Source organism: Bos indicus x Bos taurus, chromosome 25 (genome assembly GCF_003369695.1).
Source record: "Bos indicus x Bos taurus breed Angus x Brahman F1 hybrid chromosome 25, Bos_hybrid_MaternalHap_v2.0, whole genome shotgun sequence".
Taxonomy (NCBI): Eukaryota; Metazoa; Chordata; class Mammalia; order Artiodactyla; family Bovidae; genus Bos; species Bos indicus x Bos taurus.
In genome coordinates, this window is record NC_040100.1 from 23,751,952 (window position 1) to 23,775,728 (window position 23,777).

Below are 23,777 nucleotides of genomic sequence, written 5' to 3' on the forward strand. Positions count from 1 at the left end.
TGGACTACAGCACACCAGGCTTCACTGTTCTTCACTATCTTCTGGAGTTTGCTCAAACTCATGTCATTGAATCGATGGTGCCATCCAACCGTCTCATCCTCTGTCACCTACTCCTCCTCCTGCCCTCAATCTTTCCCAGCATCAGGATCTTTTCCACTGAGTTGGCTCTTCTCATCAGGTGGCCAAAATATTGAAGCTTCAGCTTCAGCATCAGTCCTTCCAACCATATTGAGGGTTGATTTCCTTTAGGATTAACTGGTTTGATACTGGAGTGGGTTGCCATTCCCTTCTGCAGGGGATCTTCTCGACCCAAGGATAGAACCTGGGTCTCCTACATTGCAAGCAGATTCTTTACCATCTGAGCTACCAGGGAAGCCTAATTGGCTATACATCAATACAAAATAAAAGTTTAAAGCTTAAAAAAAATGCTGGCTTTAAACTCAACATTAAAACAAAAAACTAAAATCATGGCATCTGGTCAAATCACTTCATGGCAAATAGAAGGGGGAAAAGGGGAAGCAGTGACAGATTTTATTTTGGGGGGCCCTAAAATCACTGCAGATGGTAACTGCAGCCATGAAATTAAAAGATGCCTGCTCCTTGGAAGGAAAGCTATGGCAAACCTAGATAGCATATTATAAAGCAGAGACATCACTTTGCCAACAAAGGTCCATGTAGTCAAAGCTATGACTTTTCCAGTAGTCATGTATGGATATGAGAGTTGGACCATAAAGAAGACTGAGTACCAAAGAAATGATGCTTTTGAATTGAGGTGCTGGAGAAGACTCTTGAGATCCCCTTGGACAGGAGGGAGATCAATCCAGTCAGTCCTAAAGGAAATCAACCCTGAATATTCATTGGAAGGACTGATGCTGAAGCTGAAGCTCCAATATTTTGACCACCTGATGTGAAGAGCCGACTCATTGGAAAAGATCCTCATATTGGGAAAGATTGAATGCAAAAGGACAAGGGGACAGCAGAGGATGAGATGGTTAGATAGCATCCTCAACTCAATGGGCATGAATTTGAGCAAACTCCAGAACATAGTGAAGGATGGGAGAATCTGGCATGCTGCAGTTCATGGGGTTGCAAAGAGTTGAACACAACTTAGTGACTGAACAACAGAAGAGGCCTTTTGAGTCATTTGATGAACAACCTTGCTGGAACCCAGGCCTTACCCCTTAGGAAAAAAGCAGAGCCATCTCAACATTGGGAGGCGTAATGTGACAGTGGGCCAAAAGAAGGCTGAGTGCCAAAGAATTGATGCTTCAAATTTTAGCACTGGAGATGATTCCTGAAAGTCCCTTGGACAGCAAGAAGAGCAAACCAACCAGTCCTAAAGGAAATCAACCCTGAATCTTCATTGTAAGAACTAATGCTGAAGCTGAAGCTCCAACACACACATACATGTAAGAAGGTGGAACCTCATTTTGTTTGCTTATCAAAGTAAATCTGCAGGACATAGATTTTGACACACGCTGCTTTTGACATTCTCTTGTGAAATTTCACTTCAATCCTGTCTGTGTTATCACTCCCTGGGCTGGGAGACTATCAGAAAATTCACTGAGTGGGGAGCCAGGGGCCCAAAGTTGGAACTTGGCTCAGTGACTAACAAGTTTTGTGGCCTTGGTTAACTCATTTTTTTCTCCCAAGACCTCATTTTGTTGTTGTTGAAGGAAAAGAATTGGACTGCTAAATACAGTTGTATTTACAGGAGATTGGGTCCAGCCTTCCCCACCCCATCCCCGCCTCTGGCCCCACAGATACCAAAATGCTCAGATGCTCAAGCCCCCGCCTTCTGGATCTGTGGTCCCAAATCCACAGTTACAGAGGGCCAACTGTAATCTATACAGAATTTTATGATGTTGATATTTCCTTTTTTAAAAAAAATTGAGATATAATTCACATACCACTAATAGTCACCTTTTAAAATCATGCAATTCAGAGGGTATTTTTTAGTATATTCACAAAGTTATACAGTCATAACCACTATGTAATTCTAGAACATCTTCATCACCCCAAAAAGAAACCTATATTCATTAGTAGTCACTAGCTGTTTCTTCCACCCAGCCCTGTCAGCCACTAACCTACTTTCTGCCTATATGGATTTTCCTTTTATGCACATTTTATGTAAATGGAATCATAGAGCGTGTGCCATTTTGTGTCTATCTGGCTGGTTTCACTTAGCATAATGTTCTCCAGGTTTATCCATGTTGTTGCATGAATCATTACTTCATTTCTTTTTATGGCTGAATAATATTCCATTGTATTAGTTTTGTTTTTAAACAAATAAATAATGGATAAAACATATTCTGTTCTCTTTTTCCCAGGACTCACTACCCAGCTCTAGTCTTTATCCCCATTCCTCATCCTTAAACTCTGGCCTTAAACATCACCCTGTCCCCAGATTCACCTCTATCCCATCTCTGAGCTACAGTGCGTCCTAGACTCTTACCCTATCTCTGACATTCTCCCACCCCTCATGCCTTATTCCTCCCCAAACTTGCTGTAATCCCCTTCCCATCTGTCACTCACAGATAGGCTTCATTTGTCACTTCATCTCTCAACCCATTGTTGATCAGTTGGTATGAAGTCACTCGTGACATATACCCCTTGAGAATTAGTTAAAAACCAAAAGCTTGATTCTGTACAAGATTATAGACCAGGTAAATTCTCAAATGTCCCAGGCATCCAGACCACAGCTCCCAAATGCATGCATGCTTCCCTGCTGCCTTTCAGAGCCATCCTTGCATGCAAACTTCCAGGAGAAGACACTGTCCTGGGAGGACTCTGGGGCAGGAAGCACCTCTTCCCACTTCTGCTGCTTCTCCCAGGGGCAGAACTTGCTTCATCCTCAGTATGCCAGGCGCCGGGCACTCACCCTTTCTGTCCCTGTGCTGCCTACAGAACGAATGCGAAGGGGACTTGGCAGAGGCAATGCCAGCGCTCGAGGCTGCACTTGCTGCACTGGACACACTGAACCCGGCAGATATCTCGCTGGTGAAGGCCATGCAGAACCCACCTGGGCCTGTCAAGCTGGTCATGGAGAGCATCTGTGTGATGAAAGGGCTGAGACCAGAGAGGAAGCCAGACCCCAGTGGCAGCGGTAACCCCTTCCAGCACCCTTCCCGACCCAGAGGTGTACACAGGCTGCCCTCTCCTGACAGGAAGGGAGCCAGCATCCCCACTCATCCTGCCCCAGGCCTGCAGGCCGTATCATGGTCTCTTAGGGGAAATAAGATAGGCCCCAGGATACAGATGTACTCACTTGTGTTTCTTCACCATGCTCTCCCCTCTCAGTCAGTAAGGAAAATGCAGGCATCTTTAGGTGAAGCCAACCTCAGTCAAGGCCCCCGCCGACAAACCGTTACACAAATGAAGGTCTTGCGGACAAGAGGACTGATAGGGAGCAAGCACAAAGAGCAGTATGTGGGTGAGAGGGAGGGAAAGAAACAAAAAGAGCGAGGGACAGAAAGATAAAGGAGAAACAGAAAAAGAGACAGAGACACTGCAAGAGATAACCAGAGGAAAAAGGAGACTGAGACAGACACAGAGAAATGGAGAGAAAGACAGTGAGGCTGAGCAGGAAATAGAGACCTGGACACCTAGATACATGTGGCATGTGTAGGCATGAAGAGGTCATAAACAGAGAAAGAGGTCAGGATGAAAAGAAATCTGGAGGAAGAAAGACAAACACAGGGAGGGGTGAATGGGCGAGTGAGAGACTCTTACAGTGTCAGATACAGATGACAGAGAAAGATGTTGGCAAGAGAGAAAAGCAGAAATAAGCTAAGACACAGAAAAGCTGAAAGTGAACAATGGAGACAGAGCAGAGACCCTACCCCCCCCACCCCCAACCAGAGATACAGAGACATACAAAAATACAGAGTGAGTGGGAAGAAAATAGGCCAGAAAGAAGAGAAATAGAGACAGGAAAACAAAGACACACACACAGAGAACAGCTGTAGGAGGTGAAGTGGAACATGAGCTGCTGGTGAAGGATTAGAGGAAGAAAGGGATAAAGGAGGCAGAGAGTGAAACTGACAGGCCTGAGGAAGACCAGGGTACAGAAACTCAGAAGACGGGAGAAAAGGAATAGTGGGGAGAGAGAGGAAAGTTTATATAATAGAGCCTAGAAGCATGAATAAGTGAAAATTCATTCTTAAAATTTAAATTAGATGTAGAATGTTGCAATAAAATCAGTGTCTTAAAACTGAAAGAAAAAGTGAAAGTGAAGTCACTCAGTCATGCCCGACTCTTTGCGACCCCATGGATAGTAGCCTGCACTAAGCTCCTCTGTCCATGGGATTTTCAAGGCAAGAGTACTTAAAGAGTCTTAAAACTGCACAAGGACTTAAAAACCATCTCCTGTGATATTTCTTGCCTTTTGAATCCTTGTATCCTTCAAACAGTCCTGCTATTCCTCCATTACTTCTGAAATGTTAGAAATTCCTGATGCCTCCTTTTAGAGACTCTGGCTTCTGCTTCCTAGTGAATAGCACTCCCTCTTCCTTGGCTGGTTTCAGGACAAAAACCACATGAAGAAATGCAGAGGTGATCAGAAATGGACAAATAGGGAGAGGATGTTACAGGAGACTCTAGGGAAGCATCTGAGGTGTAATAAGTGAGTCTGAGTAAAGATGAGCTAGCCAGTGCTTTTCCACTCTGGCTGTACCCTGGTATACCTGGGAACTTAAAGAATGCTAATGCCCTTGCCCCCGCTCCTAGAGACTCTTATTCCTTTAGCCTAGGGTGTGGCCTGAGCATTAGTATTTTTCTTAAAGCTCCCAGGTGATTCTAAGGCACAGCCAAGATTGAGAACTACTGAAATATGCAAAGCAGGGGCAGGTCTCAAAAATCAGTTCTCTTCTTCGATCACTGATGTTGGCCACAGGATGCATCATCCACCTTTCTTATTTTAAAATTGAAGTGAATTTTGTATGTTATTCACAAAATAACTCACAGAATTTAGCCAGTATATTGGGATGGAGCAAAAGCACAAATAAATTGATTTTGTACTTAGTCGCTCAGTTGTGTCCATCTCTTTGAGACTCCTGACTGTAGCCCGCTAGGCTCCTTTGTCCATGGGGATTTTCCAGACAAGAATACTGGAGTGGGTTGCCATGTCCTCCTCCAGGGGATCTTCCCAACCCAGGTAGATTCTTCCCACATTGCAGGCAGATTTTTTACCATTTGAGCCACCAGGGAAGCCCAAATTAGTTTTGGATACCGTAAATTTAAACAAAGCAGATCACTTCCTAGGATGCAAAGAAAAACTTTCATTGGAAATATTTGTTTAGTGTCTAAGCTTGGTTTAGAAACAGGACATATTTGACCTGTTGTATAATACAATATCTCAAGTACAACTCTTTTTTTTTTTTTAACTTTTTATTTTGTAGTGGGGTTTAGCTGATCAATATTGTGATAGTTTCAGGTGAACAGTGAAGTGACTAAGCCATACATATACGTGTATCCTTTGTACCCCAAGCTCCCCTCTCATCCAGACTGCCACATAACATTGAGCAGATATTTTTTGATGAGTGGAGCTTGGCAAGGGTTTATCATCAAAAAGACTGATATTTTTCTAACACATTGACAAAAGGAGCACTTCCTAGGATGGGATCAGGGCTCACTCATTTATTAGCCATCATGAGGGGTGCTAAGGTGAACAAAGGCCCTGTTTCATTTCAGCGCAGGCTGAGGACAGTCCTCTGTCTGGTTGCAAGTCTGCAAGTTGCTTCCCCTACCCTCACTCTTTCTCTGGAGACACTCAGTCACTCACTCACTCACTCACTAGAAGGACTGATTCCTCCCAGGGATGACAAAACATGCTCTATCAGACCCACCTCCCATATTTGGAAAAGAATATTCAAAATATTAATACATGCTTATGGATCCAGTTGCCCTCTTCATGTATGACTGGGGAAAAGGGCAACATTCATTAAATTCATGTTAAAAACTGATAATCAAGCACTATGCCAGATTGTAATAAACACAGAAGGAGCAAACAATTTTTTAAATGTATAATTGATTTACTATATTAGTTTTAAATGTATAACTAGTGACTCAAGATTATTATAGATTATAGATCTATTAATAATCTATTAATAATCTATTAGGTTATAGATTATTATAGGTTATATAGATTATAGATATTGGAGAAGGAAATGGCAAACCCATCCAGTGTTCTTGCCTGGAGAATCCCATGGACGGAGAAGCCTGGTAGGCTGCAGTCCATGGGGTCGCACAGAGTCGGACACTGAAGCAACTTGGCAGCAGCAGCAGATTATAGATACAATCTATTTATATAGATTATATAAACTTACTATAAAATACTGACTATATTCCCTATGTTGTACAATATATTCTTTAGCTTACTTACTTTAATCATAGCAGTTTGTACTGCATAATCCCCTGCCTTTATATTGCTACTCTCCCTTCCATCTCCCCACTGGTAACCACTACTTTGTTCTCCATATCTGTGAGTCTGTTTCTGTTTCGTTGTATTCATTCATTTGTTTTATTTTTTAGATTCCACATATAAGTGATAACATACAGTACTTGTCTTCCTCTGTTAGACTTATTTCACTAAGCAATGTCCCCCAAGCCCATCCATGTTGCTACATGGCAGTATTTCATTCTTTCTTATAGCTCAGTAATATTCCATTGTATTCAATATCTTCTTAATCCCATCATCTCTTGATGGGCGCTTGGGTTGTTCCCATATCTTGACTATTGTAAGTAATGGTCCATGAACATTGGGGTGCACATATCTTTTTGAATTACTGTCTTTGTTTTTTTCCAGATACGTATCCAGGAGTGGAATTGCTGGATCAATTTTTAGGTTTTTGTGGAGCCTCCATACTGTTTTCCATAGTAGCTGCACCAATTTACATTCCCAATAACAGTATTTGAGAGTTCCCTTTTCTCCATATCCTCTCCAACATTTGTTATTTGTGGTCTTTTTAATGATGACCATTCTGACAGGTGTGACATGGTACCTCATTGTGGTTTCAATTTGCATTTCTCTAATAATTAGTGATGTTAGGCATCTTTTCAGTGTGTGTTAGCTATCTGCATGTCTACTCAGGAAAAATGTCTATTCAAGTCTTCAGCCCATTTTTTGATTGGATTGTTGTTTTAAATATGGAGTTGTATGAGCTGTTTATAGATGGATATTAGCCTCTTACTGGTCATACAATTTGCAAATAATTTCTCCCATTTCAGTAGGTTGTCTTTTTGTTTTGTTCATCATTTCCTTTTCTGTGCAAAAGCTTTTAAACTTAATTAGATCCCATTTGTTTAGTTTTGTTTTGCTTTTGTTTCCTTTGCCTTGGGATAAGAATCCAAAAAAATATTGCTATGATTTATATCAAAGAGTGTTCTGCCTATGTTTTATTCTAGGAATTTTATGGTTTCTAGTCTTATATTTAGTTTTAAATCCATTTTGAGTTTATCTTTGTGTATGGTGTTAGGAAGTGTTCCCATTTCATTCTTTTACATGTAGCTGTCCAGTTTTCCCAGCACCACTTATTGAAGAGACTGTCTTTTCCCTGTTATTTATTCTTATCTCCTGTGCTGTGCTTAGTTGCTCAATCATGTCTGACTCTTTGTGACCCCATAGACTGTGGTCCCCCAGGCTCCTCTGTCCATGGGGATTCTCCAGGCAAGAATACTGGAGTGGGTTGCCATGTCCTCCTCCGGAGATCTTCCCAACCTAGGTCCCCCACATTGCAGGTGGACTCTTTACCATCTGAGTCACCAGGGAAGCCCTTTTTATCTCCTATATCATGGATTAATTGACCACAAGTGAACATGTTTATTTCTGGGCTGTCTATTCTGTTCCATTGATCTTTGCATCTGTTTTGCTTTATCAGTCCTATACTGTTTTGATTACTGTAGCTTTGTAATATTGTCTGAAGTCAGGGACTGAGATAATTTCCGCTTTGTTCTTTTTTTCTCAATATTGTTTTGGCTACTCAGGGTCTTTTGTTGTTCTATATACATTTTAAGATTATTTTTTCTAGTTCTGTTTTTAATATTTTGAAAGGTTTTTACATTAGATTGCTTTGGGTAATATGGACATTTTAATATTAATTCTTTCAATTCATGAGCATGAGATATCTTTCCATTTATTTGTACCATCTTCAATTTCCCTCCACAGTGTTTTATAGTTTTCACAGTATAGGTCTTTCACCTCCTCGGTTAAGTTTATTCCTAGGTATTTTATTCTTTTTGATGATTTTAAGGAGATTGGTTTCTTGCTTTCTCTTTCACTATTAATGTATAGAAAAACAACAGATTTCTGTATATTAATCCTGTACTCTGCAACATTACTGAATTTATTTTTCAGTTCTAATAATTTTTCATGGAGACTTCAGGGTTTTCTATATATAATATGTGTTATCTGGAAATAATGACAGTTTTCCTTTGTCCCTGCCAATTTGGATGCTTTTGTTTCTTTTCCTTGCCTGACTGCTGTGGCTAGGACTTTGTTTCATTGATCTTTTCTATTTTTATCTCTATTTTATTTATCTTTCTTTGATCTTTATTGTTTCCTTCCCTCTGCTAACTTTGGGCTTTGTTCTTTTTCTCTTTTTCTAATTCCTTTAGTTGGCAGGTTAGGTTGTTTGAGATTTTTCTTGTTTCTTGAGGTATGCCAATATCACTATAAACTTCTCTCTTAGAGCTGCTTTTGTTTTGTCCCATAGATTTTGGAAAATTGTGTTTTTCTTTTCAATTGTCTCAAAGTATTTTCTGATTTCTTCTTTGATTTCCTCACCAACCCATTGGTTTTTAGTAGTTTATTTTTGTGTTTTTATCATTTTTCTCCCTGTAATCATTTTTCTAGTTTCATATTGTTGTGATCAGAAAAAATAAAAAAGTTTGATATAATTTCTAGCTTCTTAAATTTGTCAAGACTTGTTTTATTGCCTAGCATGTGATCTATCCTGGAGAACATTCCATGAGCACTTGAAAAGAATGTGTATTCTGCTGGTTTGGGTTGGAATTTCCTCTAGACATTGTTAAGTCCGATTGGTCTAATGTGTCATTTAAGACCACTGTTTCTTTATTCATTTTCTCTCTGGATGATCTAATTACGTAAGTAAGGTGTTACTAAAGTCCCTCCTATTAGTGTATTAATGTCAGTTTCTCCCCTATGTCTGTTAATATTTGCTTTATATATTTGTATGCTCCTGTATTAGGTGCATATATGTTAACAAATGTTATATTTTCTTCTTGTATGGATCCCTTTATCATTATACAATGGTCTTGTTTTTCTTTTGCTATAGACTTTATTTTATTTTTTTTTTATTGACTTACTACCATCTTTATAAAAATCGAATATACACACAAACACATCAACATTATGGAACTGTATCCATTAAACTTTGATAAGACAACACAAAAGAACTAACAAATAGCTACGATGTTGCTGAACTGAAAGCATTTCCCATAACGATTTAATTTTAAAAGGTCCATATTTACATAGTGTGTTAACTGCTTCTGCATCTCACTAGACTTTGTTTTAAAGTCTATTTTATCTGATATGAGTGTTGCTACACCCACTTTTCATTTTCATTTTGTGAAATACCTTTATCATCCCCTCATTTTCAGCCTGTGTGTCTTTAGCTCTAAGAAGAATCTCTTATTAGCAGCAGTCTTGGTTTTTTTGTTGTTTTTTTTTTAATCCAATCAGTCATTCTATGTCTTTTTATTGGAGAATTTAGTCCATTGACATTTAAAATGATTATTGATAACTATAAACTTATTGAGATTTTTTTTTACTTCTTTTCTGGTTGTGCTTGTAGTTTTTTCAGTTATTTCCTTCTTTTAGCCTCTTCCCTTATGGTTTGATCATTTTCTTTTATCCTTATGCCCTGTTCCTTTCTATTTATTGTTGTATCTATCATAGATTTTTGATTTTGATTTGTGGTTACCATAGGGGTAATATGTGTTGACCTATAAAGTGTATCTACTTGTTTAAATGTGATAGTCATTTAAATACAAACACATTCTAAAATATTTATATTTTCACTCCCTTCCTTCATGTTTTGTGTTTTTGATGTCATTGTACATCTTCATGTTTATCCCTTAACTGATTATTGTAGATATAGTTGATTAAACAATTTTTTGTCTTTTAATCCTCATACTAGCTTATTTAACTGATTGATCCACAGCCTATACTATATATTTGCCTTTATTAGTGGGATTTTCATTTCCTATAAATTCTTACTTCTTGTTATAGTCTTTTTTTTTTTCCACTTAAAGAAGACACTTTAACACTTCTTTTAGATTTGGCTAGTATTGATGAAATCTTAGGTTTTGCTTGTCTGAGAAGTTTTTATCTCTCCTTCAATTATGAATGATAGTATTGCTAGGAGAGTATCCTAGGTTGTAGGGTTTTTCCTTTCAGGACTTTAAATATATAATTTCACTGCCTTCTGGCTTGCAAAATTTCAGCAGAAAAATCAACTGATACCCTTATGGGAGTTCCCTTGTATGTGACTCTGCCTTTCTTTTGCTGCTTTTAGAATTCTCTATCTTTAATTTTTGCCATTACAATTATGATACCTCTAATGTCACCTCCCAGGGGCACATGTCCCAACCTGATTGCATTTCCTCCCTTCCTGAACAGCTCCATGTGGATCTTTGTTTACAGCCTCGGTTGTCAAAGAGTCTTCCTGCCAGTCTCCAGTTGGTTTTCAAAGAAATTTGCTCCACATGTAGATGTATTTTTTAATATGTTCATGAGAGGAAGTAAGCTCAGTATCATACTACTCTGCAATCTTGTTGCCCTCCCCCAGAAGGTTACAGCTTTGAGGGAGAAGCACACAGTTAAAACTAAACCAAAAAAAAAAAAATCACAGATTCCCATTTCTGCAATCTATAAAGCATTTATGGATATTCTAGCCTCTGAGATGAAAGAAAATACTCCATAGTTCAGTTCATTTCAGTTCAGTCACTCAGTCATGTCCGACTCTGCGACCCCATGAACCACAGCATGCCAGGCCTCCCTGTCCATCACCAACTGCTGGAGTTTATCCAAATTCATGGCCATTGAGTCAGTGATGCCATCCAACCATCTCATCCTCTGTCAACCCCTTCTTCTCCTGCCCTCAATCTTTCCCAGCATCAGGGTCTTTTCAAATGAGTCATCTCTTTGCATCAGGTGGCCAAAGTATTGGAGTTTCAGCTTCAACATCAGTCCTTCCAATTAACACCCAGGACTGATCTCCTTTAGGATGGACTGGTTGGATCTCCTTGCAGTCCAAGGGACTCACAAGAGTCTTCTCCAACACCACAGTTCAAAAGCATCAATTCTTCGGCGCTCAGCTTTCTTCACAGTCCAACTCTCAAATCCATACATGACCACTGGAAAAACCATAGCCTTGACTAGACAGACCTTTGTTGGCAAAGTAATGTCTCTGCTTTTGAATATGTTGTCTAGGTTGGTCATAACTTTCCTTCCAAGGAGTAACCGTCTTTTAGTTTCATGGCTGCAATCACCATCTGCAGTGATTTTGGAGCCCAAGAAAATAAAGCCAGCCACTGCTTTCAGTGTTTCCCCATCTATTTGCCATGAAGTGATGGGACTGGATTCTGTGATCTTAGTTTTCTGAATGTTGAGCTTTAAGCCAACTTTTTCACTCTCCTCTTTCACTTTCATCAAGAGGCTCTTTAGTTCTTCTTCACTCTCTGCCATAAGGGTGGTGTCATCTGCATATCTAAGGTTATTGATATTTCTCCCAAAAATCTTGATTCCAGCTTGTGCTTCTTCCAGCCCTGCATTTCTCATGATGTACTCTGCATATAAGTTAAATAAGCAGGGTGACAATATACAGCCTTGACGTACTCCTTTTCCTATTTGGAACCAGTCTGTGGTTCCATGTCCAGTTCTAACTGTTGCTTCCTGACCTGCATATAGGTTTCTCAAGAGGCAGATCAGGTGGTCTGGTATTCCCATCTCTTTCAGCATCTTCCACAGTTTATTGTGATCCACACAGTCAAAGGCTTTGGCATAGTCAATAAAGCAGAAATAGATGTTTTTCTGGAACTCTCTTGCTTTTTCCATGATCCAGCAGATGTTGGCAATTTGATCTCTGGTTCCTCTGCCTTTTCTAAAACCAGCTTGAACATCTGGAAGTTCATGGTTCATGTATTGCTGAAGCCTGGCTTGGAGAATTTTGAGCATTACTTTACTAGTGTGTGAGATGAGTGCAAAATTGTGTGGTTGTTTGAGCATTCTTTGACACTGCCTTTCTTTGGGATTGGAATGAAAACTGACCTTTTCCAGTCCTGTGGCCACTGCTGAGTTTTCCAAATGTGCTGGCATATTGAGTGCAGCACTTTCACAGCATCATCTTTCAGGATTTGAAAGAGCTCAACTGGAATTCCATCACCTCCAATAGCTTTGTTCTTAGTCATACTTCCTAAGGCCCACTTGACTTCTCATTCCAGGATGTCTGGCTCTGGGTGAGTGATCAAACGATCGTGATTATCTGGGTCATGAAGATCTTTTTTGTACAGTTCTTCTGTGTATTCTTGCCAGCACTTCTTAATATCTTCTGCTTCTGTTAGGTCCATACCATTTCTATCCTTTATTGAGCCCATCTTTGCATGAAATTTCCCTTGGTATCTCTGATTTTCTTGAAGAGATCTCTAGTCTTTCCCATTCAATTGTTTTCCTCTATTTCTTTGCACTGATCACTGAGGAATGCTTTCTTATCTCTCCTTGCTATTCTTTGGAACTCTGCATTCACATGGGTATATCTTTCCTTTTCTCCTTTGCTTTTCACTTCTCTTCTTTTCACAGCTATTTGTATGGCCCCCTCAGACAGCCATTTTGCTTTTTTTATTTTTTTATCTTAGGGATGGTCTTGATTCCTGTCTCCTGTACAATGTCATGAATCTCCGTCCATAGTTCATCAGGCACTCTATCTATCAGATCTAGTCCCTTAAATCTATTTCTCACTTCCACTGTATAATCATAAAGGATTTGATTTAGGTCATACCTGAATGGTCTAGTGGGTTTCCCCACTTTCTTCCATTTCAGTATGAATTTGGCAGTAAGGAGTTCATGATCTGAGCCACAGTCAGCTCCTGGTCTTGTTTTTGCTGACTGTATAGAGCTTCTCCATCTTTGGCTGCAAAGAATATAATCAATCTGATTTCAGTGTTGACCATCTGGTGATGTCCATTAGAGTCTTCTTTTGTGTTATTGGAAGAGGATGTTTGCTATGACCAGTGTATTCTTTTGGCAAAACTCTATTAGCCTTTGCCCTGCTTCATTCCATACTCCAAGGCCAAATTTGCCTATTACTCTAGGTGTTTCTTTACTTCCTACTTTTGCATTCCAGTCCCCTATGATGAAAAGGACATCTTTTTTGGGTGTTAGTTCTGAAAGGTCCTATAGGTCTTCATAGAGCCATTCAACTTCACTTTATTCAGCATTATTGGTTGGGGCATAGACTTGGATTACCGTGATATTGAATGGTTTGCCTTGGAAATAAACAGAGGTCATTCTGTCGTTTTTGAGATTGCATCCAAGTACTGCATTTTGTACTCTTTTGTTGACTATGATGGCTAATCCATTTCTTCTAAGGGATTCCTGCCCACAGTAGTAGATATAATGGTCATCTGAGTTAAATTCACCCTTTCCATATAGAGGTGGCTTTTAAAGTGAGCCTGAAGTTTGTTCAGGAGCCAGCTAGATGCCATTTACAACCTAGGTGAAAAGCTCATGTTAGGCAAGCACTTGGGATCATCAGGAAGTTGAAGGAAGCTTCTTGTAATTAAAGACCAGGGAGCAAGGCAAAGATGAGATGGAGAGGAGCTTGGGATTTAAGATCATTTTTTTTTTTTTAAGAGCGGTTTTAAGGTCACAGAAAAATTGAGTTGAAGATACAAAAATGTCTCATATACCCCCTGCCCCTACTCTTGCATGTTGTTCAGTCATTCAACAGTGTCCAGCTGTTTAAGACCCCATGGACTTCACTTACCAGGCTTCCCTGTCCATCACCATTTCCCAGAGCTTGCTCAAACTCAGCTGCATTGAGCTGATGATGCCAACCAACCATTCTGCCCTCTGTTGTCCCCTTCTCCTCCTCCTTTCAGTCTTTACCAGCATTGGGGTCTTTTCTAATGAGTAGGCTCTTCACATCAGGTGGTCAAAGTATTGGAGCTTCAACTTCAGCATCAGTCTTTCCAATGCACATTCAGGGTTGATTTCCTTTAGGATTGACTAGTTTAAGCTCCTTGCCATCCAAAGGACTGTCAAGAGTCTTCTCCAACACCATGGTTTGAAAGCATCAATTCTTTGGTACTCAGCCTTCTTTATGGTCCAGCTGTCACATCCATACATGGCAACTGGAAAAATCATTACTTTGACTATACAGACCTTGTATAGGTCTGTATAGTCACACACACATGCATAGCCTCCCTTATTATTAACATCTCCCATCAGAATGGTATATTTGTTATAGGTGATGAACCTACATGGACACATCTTATCATCCAAAGTCCATAGTTTACATTAGGTTTCACTCTTGGTATTATACATTCTATGAGCTTGAATAAATATGTAATGACATGTATATTCTCTGCCCTAAAATTCCTCTGTAGGATCTTGGGGGTTTTTTGTTTGTTTGTTTTGTTTTGTTTGCTAAATATGAGGAGTAGCCCCTGCAGGGCTGCAAATTTCAGGCAGGATGTCTTAATAATAGTCTTATCTCTTAGCTAATAGGAAGTTGCTATATAACACAGGGAGCTCATCCCAGGGCTCTGTGACAACCCAGAGGGGTGGGATGGCAGGAGGGGCAGGCTTGGAGGGAGGCTCAAGGAGGGGATATGTGTGCACTTCTGATTGATTCATGTTGTTATATGGCAGTAAGCCAACACAACACTGTAAGTAATTATCCTCCAATAAAATTTTTTTAAAAATAGCTTTATCTCTGCTTCTTGTCCCAAACAGGTAAAATGATAGAAGATTACTGGGGGGTATCGAGAAAGATTCTCGGAGATCTGAAATTCTTGGAAAGTCTCAAGACATATGACAAAGACAACATTCCCCCAGTCATCATGAAGCGGATCCGGGAAAGGTTTATCGATCACCCAGATTTCCAGCCTGCTGTAATTAAAAATGTATCATCTGCATGTGAGGGTCTGTGCAAGTGGGTGAGGGCCATGGAGGTGTATGATCGTGTGGCCAAAGTGGTGGCTCCCAAACGGGAGCGGCTGAAGGAGGCTGAGGGGAAGCTGGACACACAGATGCAGAAACTGAACCAGAAGCGAGCAGAGCTGAAGCTAGTGGAAGACCGCCTCCAGGCCCTGAACGACGACTTTGAAGAGATGAATACCAAGAAAAAGACACTGGAGGGAAACATTGAAATCTGTTCCCAAAAGCTGATCAGAGCAGAAAAACTGATTAGTGGTCTTGGAGGAGAGAAAGACAGATGGACAGAAGCCGCTCGGCAGCTGGGTATCCGTTATACTAATCTGACGGGGGATGTGTTGTTGTCCTCTGGGACTGTGGCTTACCTGGGGGCCTTTACTGTGGATTATCGGGCTGAGTGCCAGAAGCAGTGGTTGGCGCAATGTAAGGACAAGGTCATCCCTGGCTCCAGTGACTTCAGTCTTAGCAACACATTAGGAGATCCTGTAAAAATTCGTGCCTGGCAGATTGCTGGGCTTCCCATTGACTCCTTCTCCATTGACAATGGCATCATTGTATCCAATTCCAGACGCTGGGCCTTAATGATTGACCCTCAGGGGCAGGCCAATAAGTGGATCAAGAATATGGAGAAAGCAAATAAGCTGTCAGTCATCAAGTTCTCGGATACCAACTATGTGAGGACGCTAGAACACGCCCTGCAGTTTGGTACCCCAGTCTTACTAGAAAATGTTGGGGAAGAGTTGGATGCCTTTATTGAACCCATCTTGCTCAAGTCCACATTCAAACAGCAAGGGGTTGAGTACATGAGGCTTGGTGAAAACATCATCGAATACTCCAGAGATTTTAAGTTATATATCACAACCCGTTTGAGGAACCCACATTACCTCCCTGAGGTGGCCGTGAAAGTCTGTCTCCTCAACTTTATGATCACTCCCTTGGGCCTCCAAGATCAACTCCTTGGCATTGTGGCTGCCAAGGAGAAGCCAGAACTTGAAGAGAAAAAGAACAAGTTGATTGTGGAAAGTGCCAAGAACAAGAAACAACTAAAGGAAATTGAAGATAAGATATTGGAGGTCCTTTCCCTTTCTGAGGGCAACATACTTGAGGATGAGACTGCCATCAAAATTTTGTCTTCTTCCAAAGTGCTGTCTGAAGAAATCTCTGAGAAACAGGAAATTGCTTCAGTGACAGAAACGCAGATCGATGAGACCCGTATGGGCTACAAGCCAGTGGCTGTTCATTCTGCCACCATCTTCTTTTGTATCTCTGACCTGGCCCACATTGAACCCATGTACCAGTACTCCCTGACATGGTTCATAAACCTCTACATACAGTCTCTGGCCCATAGCAAGAAGAGCGAGGAACTAGAGCTACGAATTGAGTACATCATTGATCATTTCACCCTCAGCATCTACAACAACGTCTGCCGCTCTCTGTTTGAGAAGGACAAGCTGCTTTTCTCCCTCCTCTTGACAATAGGAATCATGAAAGAGAAAAAGCAAATTAATGAGGAAATTTGGTACTTTCTTCTAACTGGAGGCATTGCCTTGGACAACCCTTTTCCCAACCCAGTTTCTGAGTGGCTGTCTGAGAAGGCATGGGCAGAAGTGGTCCGTGCATCGGCATTGCCAAAACTGAAAGGCCTTATGGAACATTTGGAACAAAATGGTAATGAATGGAAGTTCATCTATGACTCAGCCTGGCCCCATGAGGAAACATTCCCTGGATCTTGGAAGTTTCTTCATGGTTTGGAGAGGATGGTGATCCTCCGATGTTTGCGGCCTGACAAAATGATTCCAGCCATTCGGGGGTTCATTGCTGAACACATGGGAAGTGTGTACATTGAAGCCCCTACGTTTGATCTCCAGGGGTCCTACAGTGATTCCAACTGCTGTGCACCGTTGATATTCGTGTTATCTCCAGGTGCAGACCCAATGGCAGGTAAGGGTAGAATGTTGTGTGAGGAATATTAATGGATAACAATAGCTTGTCTCTATTGAGCAGGAATCTCAAACTCAAATGGCTTTGAAGGGCATTCCAATTAACAGACTAAGGCAGGGCTGGGACAACATAAGACTTCTTTTCTGGCCTAAAGAGGGCAGCTCTTTTGTATTGTGCCATTTGATAATGTGATCTTAGGATGACCAGATTATCTGCTTCTTCAAGAGAAACCAGAAAGGTAGAAATCATCCATTTAAAAAAATATTTATTTGGCTTCATCACGTCTTAGTTGCAGCATATGGCATCTTCTTTGCATCATGTGGGATCTTTCATTATGGTCTACTGGCTTAGTTACTCTGAGGCATGTGGGATCTCTGTTCCCTGATCAGGCATTGAACTTGTGTCCCCTGCACTGCAAGGCAGACTCTTAACCACTAGACCACCAGGGAAGTCCCAGAAATCACCCATTTTTAAATTTTGATAACTCATTCAATTTTTTAAAAAAAACTTTAAGAGGGTTCAGTTCAGTTCTGTCACTCAGTCATGTCCGACTCTTCGCGACCCCATGAATCGCAGCACGCCAGGCCTCCCTGTCCATCACCAACTCCCGGAGTTCACTCAGACTCACGTCCATCGAGTCAGTGATGCCATCCAGCCATCTCATCCTCTGTTGTCCCCTTCTCCTCCTGCCCCCAATCCCTCCCAGCATTAGAGTCTTTTCCAATGAGTCAACTCTTTGCATGAGGTGGCCAAAGTACTGGAGCTTCAGCTTCAGCATCATTCCCTCCAAAGAAATCCCAGGGCTGATCTCCTTCAGAATGGACTGGTTGGATCTCCTTGCAGTCCAAGGGACCCTCAAGAGTCTTCTCCAACACCACAGTTCAAAAGCATCTTAGCCAGGGCTAGATATAGCCTGGTGACTGCTAGTTTATCACCTTTGTCTTAGACCATTTTCTCAGACCATTGTTCCTCTCAGCTATGCTTTTTCTCTTCTTTGAATCTTTAAATTTTTTGAGTAATTGATGCCTCATGTAGTAAAAAAAAAAAAAAAAATGCAAAAAGCATAGGATTATGGCTCCATTAGGACCATTTTGTTACCTCAACAGACATTTGGCGAAGTGGGAGAACATTTTTGTTCTCACAAATAGGGGGTACTACTGGCATCTAGTAGGTAGAAGTAAAGGATGCTGCTAAACAGCCTACGATGCCCAGGGCAGCCCCCACAACAAAGGATTATCCAGACCATGATATAAACAGTACTGGGGTTTAGAAGAGCGAAAGGTACATCTTCCTCCTAACTCTCCCAGAAATAACTGCTACTAGTAGTTTGTGTAATTTTCCAGAAAGTGTGTGTGCACGTAAAAGGGTATGAGTTACTGATAGAAACAGATTCGTTTTTCTTAAAGCTTTAGTTTTCTCTGTTGTTGAAAAAAGAATACCAGAAATGTAAGTGGCCAGATTGGCAGTTCTCCTGTGAAAACAGAAATTGGACATGTATTCTGACCTTGTTAGAAAGCCTACTTCAGAGAAAATCAGAAGAAGGAGCTGAAATGAACTGGTACTTTTCCAGGTTCCAACACTTAAATTATTGTTATTGTCAAAGCTCAATTCATGACCCCTTACTAGCGTCTTGCTTCTTCCCCTATGTTGTTTCTGTGGTAGGCTTATATAGGAAAAATGAGGGGAACTAGGAAAAGTAGAGAAAAGAAATGGAGGAAACACGTAGAATATGCTCTGTAAAATGATAACGTGTTGGGAGAGAACAGGGCTGTAAAATCTAATGCTGTATGTTCCTTATTCCTGTCCCTCTCTACTAGAGGCTTCATCAGATTCAGCTTGGATGATGTCCCAGGCAGCTGCAGACGCTGTGTCCCTCATAGTGTGTCGTATTAGGAGACAGATACAGTCTGGTTGTCGTCTATCATTAAGATCGATCAGTGTGTTCACGAGTTGTCAGTGGGATTCACGTCAATACTCCTCTACTGCCTCCTTTATAAAATTTCCCATCAGCCTTTCGCCTAATATGGTGGCTCTCACTCTTGGCTGCACATTGAAATCACCTAAAGAACTTTAAGAAAATCTCCATGAAAAAATAAATACTGTATAATATCACTTATATGTATAATCTAAAATACAGCACAAATGAACCTGTCTATGAAACAAAACCAGACTCACAGACATAGAGAAAAGGCTTGTGATTGCCAAGGAGGGGTTGGGAAAGGAAGGCTTGGAAGTTTGGGGTTAGTAGATGAAAATTATTATATATAGAATGGATAAATAATAAGGCCCTACTGTATAGCACAGAGGAATGTATTCAGTAGCCAAGGATAAACCATAATGGAAAAGAATATAAAAAAGAATGTATATATAACAGAATCACTTTGCTGTACAGCAGAAACTAACACTACACTGTAAATCAACTATATGCTTTGATAAAAATAAATTAAAAGCAGCCAGTGAGAAAAACAAGATAACCTATAAAGAACAGCAGTTAGACTAGCAACCAGTGTTTCAATAGCAACAATGCAGTTTGTGGAATAATGCCATCATTGTGCTAAAGGAAAATATGCAAACATAAAGTCTATCTTTCAAGAATGAGAATGAAATAAAGAGAACATCTTAATTAAAAACTGAAAAAAAGAAAATCTTCATGTGCAGGCCTTGCCTTCTACCAATTAAATTAAAATCTTTGTAGGTTAGACCCAGGCATTGTGTTTTATAAAGCTTTTCAAATAATTTCAACATGCAGCCAATGTTGGGAACCAATGACCTAATGGTTTTACTGGCCTTAGAAAATCATTACCCAGATGCATTATTGCATTAGGGACTGCAAAATGATGAGAATTTAATTCTATCATTCCTCCCTCATAAATTAGCTGGAACTCTTCCATAAAGAAGAATTTTTCTTTATCAACTCTTTGGTTTACCCAGGAAGCAAAGGTTCTTGGCTCATACTCTATTTACCAGCTTTCAGAGTATTGAAAGCACGAAGAAGGTGGTTTTCTGGTACATTTATTAGTGCATGGGTTTTAACATAGTGGATGTTTCACATATAGCAGTGTTTTACTCCACTCCTGCCATCATTCTTTTTGATGCTCAGATTATTCATCCTTTAGCCTATTAGGATAGGAGTACCTCCATGGCTATATGCTTTTCACATAACCCCAGTAGTTTTTGATAACGTCCTTGCTGTGTAGAACTACCATATATCATTCAGGCTTATCTTGAACAAGTGTTTCTCCAAGGAACTCCCAATTCCTTTATTGGGTCATGGTATTTGGAAACCTAGGGTTCCTGTCACTACTGAGTACATCATTGATTGCAGACCTTACTTTCCACTCATTCTCTTTTTGGCTGCATTCAACCTGCTTTTTTTATGCTAATTTTGAAAATGTATTTCTTTTTGGTTGCAGTGGGTCTTCATTGCTGCACATGGGCTTTCTATATTTGTAGCGAGCAGGGGCTACTCTTCATGGAAGTGCATTGAGGAGGCTTCTGTTGTTGCGGGGCACAGGCTCTTATGCATGGGCTTCAGTAGTTGCAGCACATGGGGCTCAGTAGTTGTGGCACAAAGGCTTAATGTTGCTCCGTGACAGTCTTCCCAGACCAAGCATAGGACCTGTGGCTCGAAGGACTTCATGTGATCTTTGGGTTTCCCTGGTGGTTCAGATGGTAAAGAATTCACCTGTAATGCGGAACACCCAGGTTTGATCCCTGGGTCAGGAAGATCCCCTGGAGAAGGGAATGGCTACCCTCTCCAGTATTCTTGCCTGGAGAATCCCATGGACAGAGGAGCCTGATGGGCTACAATCCATATGGTCACAAGGAATTAGACACAATGGGAGAGAGTAACACTTCCACATTGAATTTTTATCTTCAATAACAATGCTTTCCATTTCTAGAAGTTTTATTTGTTTTGTTTCAAATTCATGTATTTTTTTCCCATAGAAGTCTGAAATTTAGGCTACTGAATCAGGAAGCAATGCAGAAGCTTGTCACTGGCCTAGAGCCTGGGTAAAAACAAAAAAGCAACAATTGTTCTGTGAGAAATTAAAATACCAAGCCTAGGCTATATGCAGATGAGGGTTTTAGAGTTATAGTACCCTGTGGTATGCGATTCTCAAGCTGAGAAATTTCCCATAAAACTGATCCAGAATGGGAAAACCCTGGGGACACTAGTGATTGTGTATACGAAATTGTTCTGTTAGGGCACTCCTTAAACCCACAGTATGTCAGACTCCCACAGAATAACACAAACTTGCTGATTGTGAACTGACAATAAAAAAAAAAAATATAAACTATGTGAGGAAGCACATTACTATAAGGGATAATCAGCACATCAAACAATTAAGAGAATTAATACCTCCCCCCAGGATTATGAGGATATTATGGGCTGAATTTGTCCCTCCCAAGTCTGTATGTTAAAGACATAATTCCTAATACCTCAGAATGTGACTGTATTTGGAGATAAGGTTTTTAAATAGTTAATTGTGAGGTCATTAGGGTAGGTCCTAATCCAATATGACTGATGTCCTTAGCAGATTAGAACACAGATACAATGACAGGGAGAAGTCCATGCAAGGACACAATGAGAAGATGATGTGAGGAGAAAGTGAAAGTGAAGTCGCTCAGTCGTGTCCGACTCTTTGCGACCCCATGGACTGTAGCCTACCAGGCTCTTCTATCCATGGGATTTTCCAGGCAATAGTACTGGAGTGGATTGCCATTTTCTTCTCCAGGGAATCTTCCCAACCCAGGGATCGAACCCAGGTCTCTGGCATTCTATACAGACGCTTTACCGATGTGAGGAGAAAATGGCCACAAACAAGCCAGGAAAAGAAGCCTTAGAGGAAACCATGCCTGTCAGCACTTTGATTTTTTATTTCTAGCCTCCAGTGCAGAGAGAAAATAAATTTCTGTTGTTTAAGTCATCCAATCTTTGGTTATTTGTTATGGCAATCCTCGCAGATTAATATTGTCTCTGAGACAGACCATAAAAGAAACACACCTAGTTGAGCTATTTCAAATCCTAAAAGATGATGCTGTGAAAGTGCTGCACTCAATATGCCAGCAAATTTGGAAAACTCAGCAGTGGCCACAGGACTGGAAAAAGTCAGTTTTCATTTTAATCCCAAAGAAAGGCAATCCCAAAGAATGCTCAAACTACCTCACAATTGCACTCATCTCACATGCTAGCAAAGTAATGCTCAAAATTCTCCAAGCCAGGCTACAGCAATACGTGAACCGTGAACTTCCAGATGTTCAAGCTGGTTTTAGAAAAGGCAGAGGAACCAGAGATCAAATTGCCAACATCCACTGGATCATAGAAAAAGCAAGAGAGTTCCAGAAAAACATCTATTTCTGCTTTATTGACTATGCCAAAGCCTTTGACTGTGTGGATCACAATATACTGTGGAAGATTCTGAAAGAGATGGGAATACCAGACCACCTGACCTGCCTCTTGAGAAATCTGTATGCAAGTCAGGAAGCAACAGTTAGAACTGGATGTGGAACAACAGACTAGTTCCAAATAGGAAAAGGAGTACGTCAAGGCTGTATATTATCACCCTGCTTATTTAACTTACATGCAGAGTACATCATGAGAAATGCAGGGCTGGAAGAAGCACAAGCTGGAATCAAGATTGCTGGGAGAAATATCAATAACCTCAGATATGCAGATGACATGACCATTATGGCAGAAAGTGAAGAGGAACTAAAGAGCCTCTTGATGAAAGTGAAAGAGGAGAGTGAAAAAGTTGGCCTAAAGCTCAACATTCAGAAAACTAAGATCATGGCATCTGGTCCCATCACTTCATGGGAAATAGATGGGGAAACAATGGAAACAGTGTCAAACTTTATTTTTGGGGACTCCAAAATCACTGCAGATGGTGATTGCAGCCATGAAATTAAAAGACGCTTACTCCTTGGAAGGAAAGTTATGACCAACCTAGAAAGCATATTCAAAAGCAGAGACATTACTTTGCCAACAAAGGTCTGTCTAGTCAAGGCTATGGTTTTTCCTGTGGTCATGTATGGATTGTGAGAGTTGGACTGTGAAGAAAGCTGAGCGCTGAAGAATTGATGCTTTGGAACTGTGGTGTTGGAGAAGACTCTTGCTAGTCCCTTGGACTGCAAGGAGATCCAACCAGTCCATTCTACAGGAGATCAGCCCTGGGTGTTCATTGGAAGAACTGATGCTAAAGCTGAAACTCCAATACTTTGGCCACCTCATGTGAAGAATTGACTCATTTGAAAAGACCCTGATGCTGGGAGGGATTAGGGGCAGGAGGAGAAGGGGATGACAGAGGATGAGATGGCTGGATGGCATCACTGACTCAATGAACATGAATTTGTGTGAACTCTGGGAGTTGGTGATGGACAGGGAGGCCTGGTGTGCTCTGATTCATGGGGTCACAAAGAGTCAGACATGACTGAACGACTGAACTGAACTGAACTGAACTGAAAAATCATTAAAGAAGAAAAACTCACAAACAAAATATAACACTGGCTGCCTCTGAGGAAGAGAGATGTGAAAGAGACCTACTTGAAATTTCACTGTCCAAATACCAGTTTTCCTAGTAAGTTTGTAAAAGCCCAGTTCCTAAATTAACTTATTTACAAAGCAGAAACAGAGTCACAGATGTAGAAAACAAATATAGTT

At 40.6% G+C, this 23,777-nt stretch overlaps 1 protein-coding gene across 1 annotated transcript in view; it reads left to right on the forward strand.

Annotated features, from left to right (window-relative positions):
- Positions 1 to 23,777, forward strand: part of DNAH3 (dynein axonemal heavy chain 3) — a 248,499-nt gene that overhangs the window by 199,618 nt on the left and 25,104 nt on the right. The window contains exons 51-52 of the mRNA XM_027527056.1: positions 2,908 to 3,106; positions 14,975 to 17,116. Coding sequence (XP_027382857.1) covers positions 2,908 to 3,106; positions 14,975 to 17,116 — 2,341 coding nt within the window. The remainder of the gene's footprint in view (positions 1 to 2,907; positions 3,107 to 14,974; positions 17,117 to 23,777) is intronic.